The sequence below is a fragment of the Bacillus rossius genome, chromosome 3, assembly GCF_032445375.1.
Source record: "Bacillus rossius redtenbacheri isolate Brsri chromosome 3, Brsri_v3, whole genome shotgun sequence".
NCBI classification, from domain to species: Eukaryota; Metazoa; Arthropoda; class Insecta; order Phasmatodea; family Bacillidae; genus Bacillus; species Bacillus rossius.
In genome coordinates, this window is record NC_086332.1 from 99302824 (window position 1) to 99310299 (window position 7476).

The following is a 7476-nucleotide window of genomic DNA, read 5'->3' on the forward strand; positions in this document are numbered from 1 at the left end:
TAAAATAACATCGTGCTAACGTTATGTAACGTGGGTAGTTAATTTTTTATCCATTTATTGCCCCCCCCACCCCTTTCACAATCTTTCGGCGTCACCATTCGTCCCGCCGCGCCGGATGCCTGCCAGACATGTCTCTTGGCGCCAGGCGAGCTAACGGGCGGCGGACATAATAACCAACCGACGTGAGAAGGGAAGCGGACGTCAGAGTATTTTCCCTGGGTTTTAAAAGTGTGACAGCTGAGGTTGTTATAAATAAGGGTCGGGCCAAAAAGCTATTTTACATGGTACGTAACTGGGTGGTTTGAAATATAGAGCGGCCGAAACACAAAAATGGGCCGAAGCGATGGCAACGTTTTTTTTTACAGCTTCAGATAATGATAAACAAAAAATATATTTAAGCTATATTCAAGATAACCTGAAAAATTTAATTCCAAATACACTTTTAGTTCAATAAACTATGCTTGTAAGCAGTGGAGCAGTGTATACATACATGTAACAATAACAACAAAGAACAATTGAAAAAAAAACTAACCAGATTACAGTATTATCCAACATGATATATGCGGCAGCTGTTAATTAATTTTTTTTAAGCATTTTTGTTCTTCACAGTCACACATGTTAGACATGTCGACGAGACGTAAAACAAAAAAAACATTAACGAACATAAAAAAAATAAATACACAACACCTAACACTTTATTTATCGCCTTACTTTTTAAAAAAGTCCTTCATCGTTGCCTGCTTTTTTTCAAGATGGCATTTTCCGCAAACTCTTTCAACTGCGTTAAGCAGGACCACACAGCATCACTCGCACCATGCCGCCTCAGAAGATATTCATAGACATCCCCAGCTTTGAGGACGTCGGCACAACTTCTGGCTCTTCTGCTTCTCCCTCCCCCTCCTCCTCCTCCTCCTCTTCATCGCTCGGCTCCTGCCCCTTGACGTCATCGGAATCATCATCTTGTGTACCCCAAACTGCAACGTTGTCATCCGCTGTCACGAACTCTGCAAACATGCAGTCTGGGGCCAATTGCTGCCACGATTCGTCGTCGCATGGCAGAGTGAAAATCTGATGCTGGGGCTCGGCGTCCACCGTCCACAAAAACTTATTTCATGTTTCTTGGCTGTCAAGATCATAAAAATTTTGAGATTTTTGAAATGTCAGGTAAAATTAATTAATATTTTCTGAAAGAAATGCAAACCATTTCTTGAAGTAGCCAGTGGCATTGCAGTTAATCCTAAAAAGTTTCAGTTCTGCAATAAATTAAATTCTCCTTATTTGTACAACCCAAAAAGGTTAAAAATGTAACTTTGGCAGCTAACTATGCAAAAAGTATGCAACTATATATATTTTTCATTTCGTGAAAGTTAAACGATTGAAAATGTCTAAAAGTTGATCAGTGATTAATATAAATCTAATATCATGACCTGGAACGGGACATACACCCTTAAGGCTGAGGTTTGCTGGCGACATGCGGGGCCAGCGATCGTCTCGTCTGGACCCTGCTAGGCGTCACGCGTCGAGCTGTTCACGGTAGCGTGACTAGAAAAGCTGTTCTCTGCTCCCAAAGATGCTAACTCCTCTTCTTGGAGTTGTGCTGAAGTTAGCTGCCTCTCTCACGAAACGGTGTTCCGTTCATCAGCCAACAAATCGTCGTGTCGGACCAGCCTGTTCCCAGGCCGGGTCAGTCACTGGTCATAACCCCCCCCTCCCCCCAAAGCTGCGCCAATGCCCGGGATGAAGGCCACAGACCCTCGCGCCCCAGATGGACCACACACACGACATCTCGCGGGAGTTTTGCCAAATACCGGACATGCTCCCTCGCCTCTCCGCCAGAGGACAGCATAGTCCCCTCCTATCCAAGCCAGGCCTTAAGGATCTACTTGCATCCAAATCGAGAGGTCGTTTAGGGCTTGTAGTTCTGTGCGCACTCGCCAGGACACACTAGAGTGCGGCTAGTCCAATCGGAACCATTCGGGTTCCCTTCGGGTTTTCCGAATCCCCTCCCCCGGACAGGCGACCAAAGACAGTTTTAATTAGGCGAGCCGGCGCCATTTTTGACGATTCGGCGGGCAGCACGCGGTAAGGGCGGATCTCTCTTCGCCGCCCGAGACAACGCGCTTCTTAAAAGTCGTGAACGGCTTTCTCTAAAGCATGTAGTTGGTTATCGAAAAGGCCATGTGCCTTAGCACTAAATTTTTAATTTTTTAGCTCCCCAAAATAGTCTCTTTTTGTCTTACTTATTATTCTTCATGGCGACCGTGAACTTCCGCGTCGCGTATCACCTGGCCATCTCCAGGGACCAACCTGATCTACTCCACCCCGCAGCTTAGGTAAGTTGTTTTGTCGCCCCACACACACTTTTCCTTTTGCTGTTTCCTGGGCTTAAATTCGCCCAACATCAACCGCAAAATTAATGGTAAATCATGCTGTGCAATACCCTCAAAGACATCATGGGCAATGCAAGGTGGCAAACCAAATGCAACATGAAAATATTGAAGTGTGTTAAAAACTGATTTCATTTTGATGTCTTCCAAAGTTTTCTAAGCTATTCTCATCAATGATGTTCAGTGCTACATCATATTTTTCTTGGTTTCGGATTTCACCACACCTTACAACCCGTTCATATTCATCTTTACTTATAGTACAGTAACGGCACAAATAACGAGAACTATAATATTCTACATATCCTCGAATGAAGTGACTTCCCAAATTGTCCCCAGCAATTTAACTTACAGATCCCTTCATTTTCTTGTCTCCAAATTCTATTCCATCATCTTCAAGAACCTTCAGATCTTGTAAAAGTTTTCCAAATATTACATTCTGTCCAAAATATCTTAAATCAATTGATCTGCATAGCAGAAACAGCTGAATACTGTCTACTTTGGATCTGCACCATGGCTGCAAATTACCCAGAGTACAATACACACCTAGCATTTTTAATTCCTTTCTGCTAGGTCCAAGAGGATTGACAATAACAAATTCATCCTGGAAAATGATAACTTGAAGTGCTTGCGAATTTACTGAAAACAGTAAATGCTCTTTCATCACTGATCCATCTTTCATTTCTGTTAGAACAAAATCATTGTTTGAAATATTGAGGATAAGACAGCTACTGGTCTGGTACTGTGAGTACACAATCTTATTCGACAGTAAAGCCTTCAGTGTAAGTAATATTGAAACATAATCCCAGGGCTTGTAACAGGAAAAAGTGACTTCAGATTTTTAAAAAAGTGACTTTAAGTAACTTTTTAAGGAGTAAAAATTGACAAAGTGATAAGTGTAAAAACAAAACAAAATAAAGAAAATGGTCCTACCCAACTATCCCTTGCCATTTTCCTTATTTACTTTTTAACTTTTTGTTTTATTACTTACATAATAAATTTAACAACATGATTTAAAATGTTGCATACATGAGCTAGCTCAAAGATTATTCACTTGTTTTCATTATAACAATTGAGTTCAAATACACACAATATCCTTTCCAGTATACATTAATTATTACATATAAACTATTATAGAGCATTATTATTAATAAACCATTACAAAGTATACAACCGCAGATAGAAACCTAAAAAAATTGTTTCAATAACAATTGTGATTTTATTCAAGTGAATGAGATAAAGCATATAGTATTTGCAATATAAAAAATTTTATAAAAAAAAACCCAAGTACTTATATATCAAATTGAAAGCCTAATATAAAAATTCAAAATATAAAATACATAAACACAGAAAGCTATTTTAATACACTTACACATTTTCTATACAAAACAAAACTTCAGTCTTTCTTTTTTAATGACTGTTGAAAAAAGTCTTTAATCAACTTGGTTTTTTTTTCTCTGTTGATATAGTCAAAGTTTGATGTACACGCTTTGTTTCAGCAGCTTGAACTTGGACTTTTTTAGCCCCTTCAATCATTGCTTGGGCCAATGCAACTTCTTTGAAGTCTCTTTTCTTCAGTGCTTTTATGAGTCTTTCATTTGCTTCATCCAGAAGTGTTAAGCCACTTCCTTCAATTTCTTTGTATTCCTTCCTACATTTCTTCAACTTTTGCTCATCCTCTTCAATTGTTCTTTTCTGATTTTTCAACTTCTCTAGTTGTTCTTTTTCTTCTGCTTTTCTTTCTAGATCTTTCTGTTCTTCCAGTAACTTTTTTTTCTCTCTACTTTCTTTCTCTTCTAGGAAGGCATTATAACTCTTGTAAGCAACACGTCCCATTCTCAAGAGCTCATCCGTAATAGGACTAGATATGGTTTATTATCAAACTTTTTCAGTGCACTCTTTACAGTCATTATTGCATTTAAAGTTCTTTCAGACATTGAGGCCCGATCAGTGGTCAAAGTCCTACATGAAGATGAAAACCCCCTTTCTACATCAGCACTACCATGTGAAAGTGATAGTGCTGCTTTCACAATTTTGGTTACGTTAGGATACTTTGGACCAGTGCCGCATACATTCTTCAGCTCCATGAACTGTGTCCAGTACACATCCACCGACACACATGCAGTGGAGGTTTCTTCCTCTCTTTGCAGTAGTTTCCATTCGTCCAATAGCAAGTGATTCGGGACGTCACATGGCATAGCTCGTGATATTTCAAGTAGGCTATGATAGCTCTCTGGTAAACATCTCTTATCAGGATTGAGACAGGATAAGCTCTTGAGAAGAGCAGAACCAAGTGATGACTTTTTGACAATGTGCTTTATACTTTCAGTGAAATGTTTTTGAACACCCAAGAAGAATAAACTCCTTTCCTTTTCAGATGTACCATTCAAGGCTTTCTGACTTCATCCCCAACAACAATATCATTAATGGGAAGCAAATTATGTGTACCAAACACATCTTCAACACAGTCTAGTTTTAAATTCTTTAGACAGTCTGTGGTACAGATTCTTCCTAGTAAGGTAGTAACTAATGATTCTAGTCGGGAATGAAGCAGATGAATTAGAGGTTCATTTCTCTGAAAAAACTCTGTTACAATGCTAAACAATGTTGCACTTGAAATTACAAACAATATTTGAGCTTTGACTGTAGGCTTTTTCACTTGACGGACAATTTTCAAGTAGCGTGGGGTTTACATTAATTTTGGTTTTTTTTGGGGGATGTAGCTCAAAAAATACTTGCGCACAGCAGTCCACTGCTCTTGTAACCTTTTTGCTGCTAAACATAATGTGAGCCACCGACTTGAGCTATGCTTTACAAAATTATGTTTTGGGAGCTTCAAAGATGTCTGTATTTTCATGAAATCACTTCTCCGAGCTGGCCATCCATCAAAAAAATTGTGTATATCCAAAACAAGTTCTGAAACATCTTCTCCAAATTCCGAAAGCCTTTAAGAAATGCATTATGGATTGTGTGGATGTTGCAGGTACCTATGTCAATCAATGGCTTTCTTTTATTCAATACACAGGTGTCATTAAAGTTTCGAGAAACTGACTTATTGACATTAGGACCATCAGATCCAAGCATCAGCAAATTGGACAATGGAAGAATATAACTGTTCAAAGCATCATTCAGCTTTTCTACGATGACTGAAGAAGTGGCTGCACCTATGTAAAAGGTTTATAAATGGCTGAAAACAATTTTGTTTTGAGTATTTGACCATTACCGCACACCAGTTTGGAGCTCCTTAATTCCAGACTAATTTGTGGTTTATTAAAGTTTTGGGGCACAGGACACAAAACACATCTAATATGGTATTAACACTGAAATTACACATACATATACCCTTACACTGTACTAATACTAAACATACACAAGAACACACTCATAAATGCAATTGAATTTGTATTGACGGAAGTTAAAATAAAAAAAATATAGATGTTATTTAGTGTGATTAAGGCAGACCTGGTGATGTATAACTAGATCAAACTGTCGGGATTTATGGTGTGAGAGATTATTCAAAAGTTCGTTGCTTGCATACAAATGAAAATAGGTCCGGAAACGATTAACTCAGCTTTAAATGTTTACTATTTTAGTTTTATGCAGTTGTATCACAATTGAACTCTTAAAAATGTACCACGGCTAGATAATTCAGTGAGAGCAATGATCACCAGACACGCAGACCACTGGTCTATTATTCCAGCTAAAATATGTCCTCGAAAAATGTTAATTAGCAAATGCTATAATAGAATTTATTATTATCTTGACATGTAGCATAGCTCGTAATTCAAATGAGATTTTTAGTTCACCTAACCAAATTTCACTTTTGTGTTATGTCTTTAAATGAGCACAATACTAACCTCAGAATAAAAATGTGACCCTAACCTTTGAAATGTTATGAAATACTGACGGAAATTGATATTATACCAAAAATATTGCCCAATACACTCAGTTTAAAACATCACAATACACAATTTAATAACGATATTCATGTCCGCGCACTAAATAGGATTTAATCGCAATTCCTCGTGTAAATATTTGTAATATAATAAATAAAGCTACATAAGCCCATTTAAATGTGTTATCTTCTCTTAGCGAAAAGCCGCTGTTTTGATATGTTTTTTAACTTTTGATTCTGATAAAGGTTAGCGGAAGGGTGGGCAAGATGGGGTAGTCAAGGTTTAAACCACTGTAGCATTGAATGTTGTAATCTTAGAAACCATATTAATTTTTTTCGAATAACATACATACCCTAGCAATACATCGAAACAATCAAAATTTGAAAAGTCACATAACATACACGGTAATATTTTTTTTCTTCATGCTCTGCAAACACCCCATCTTACCCCATATATGGGGCAAGATGGTGTTTGATATGGGGAAAGATGGGGTAAAATATTGAATTTTCATTTTGAACAATGAATGCATGTATGTCCCGCTTCATTATCGTCGTCATCAATGCCAGCACATGAACAGTGTGTCCATCGACCACAAGAACCACACGATACCCATCCTTCTGATGATTGTGAATACAGACTGCCACAATACAAGCACTCCGCATCATCTTCGTCACTGTCCGAGGCACTTGTATCTTCTTTATTTACTTTACCTTTCTGTCTTGTTTTCACTTTCAGCTTTCCAGTGCTGTTTGTGGTTTTCTTTTGTTTCTTCGTGACAACCTTTCTTTTAGTATGAAGGTCTTCTAGTTCACTCTTGTAAGGAGATGATGTCAACATTGTTGTCTTCCCACGCCTAGCATTTGGCCTTGTTGGTCTTCCTGTGTTGTCAACATGAGGAATAGGTAAGATATGATGTGGTGGAGTAGTTGTAAACGAACTCGGTGTTGAAGTTGACAATGATGTCTCTGCAACATTCTCTGATGGAGGACTTGAGGGTAGGCCTAGTTCGGGACCAGGTTGTGAAAGCAGGTCACACATATGCATCTCGCACGGTGCGACTAGCATTTTTGATGCCAGTAGCACTGTGCGAGATGCATGCAGGCTGCATGGTCGTGGCACGTGCTAGTGGCAAGGTGAGAGAGGTGGGGAAGTTCTGGCGCTCAGTTCATTGGAAAATGTCGGATGATGAAATGCTG

General features: G+C 38.6%; 1 protein-coding gene across 1 annotated transcript; it reads right to left on the reverse strand.

Moving 5' to 3' along the window:
• Positions 1–822: 822 nt before the first annotated feature.
• On the reverse strand, positions 823–7117 carry LOC134531348 (glutamic acid-rich protein-like). Its single transcript, XM_063367046.1, has 3 exons — positions 6890–7117; positions 3870–4199; positions 823–1032 (listed from the first exon to the last, which is right to left on the reverse strand). The coding sequence occupies exons 1-3, from the start codon at positions 7115–7117 to the stop codon at positions 823–825; spliced, it is 768 nt and encodes a 255-aa protein (XP_063223116.1).
• Positions 7118–7476: the final 359 nt, after the last annotated feature.

Bases quoted from the DNA above. Each gene is read 5' to 3' on its own strand.
- LOC134531348 (XM_063367046.1), bottom strand. From the start codon at position 7,117: ATGTTGACATCATCTCCTTACAAGAGTGAACTAGAAGACCTTCATACT. The intron at 4,200-6,889 runs GTATCGTGTGGT...GTTGCTTACAAG, and splicing joins CACAATCATCAGAAGGATGG to AGTTATAATGCCTTCCTAGA. The intron at 1,033-3,869 runs GTACATCAAACT...GAATCGTGGCAG, and splicing joins AAGCTGCTGAAACAAAGCGT to CAATTGGCCCCAGACTGCAT.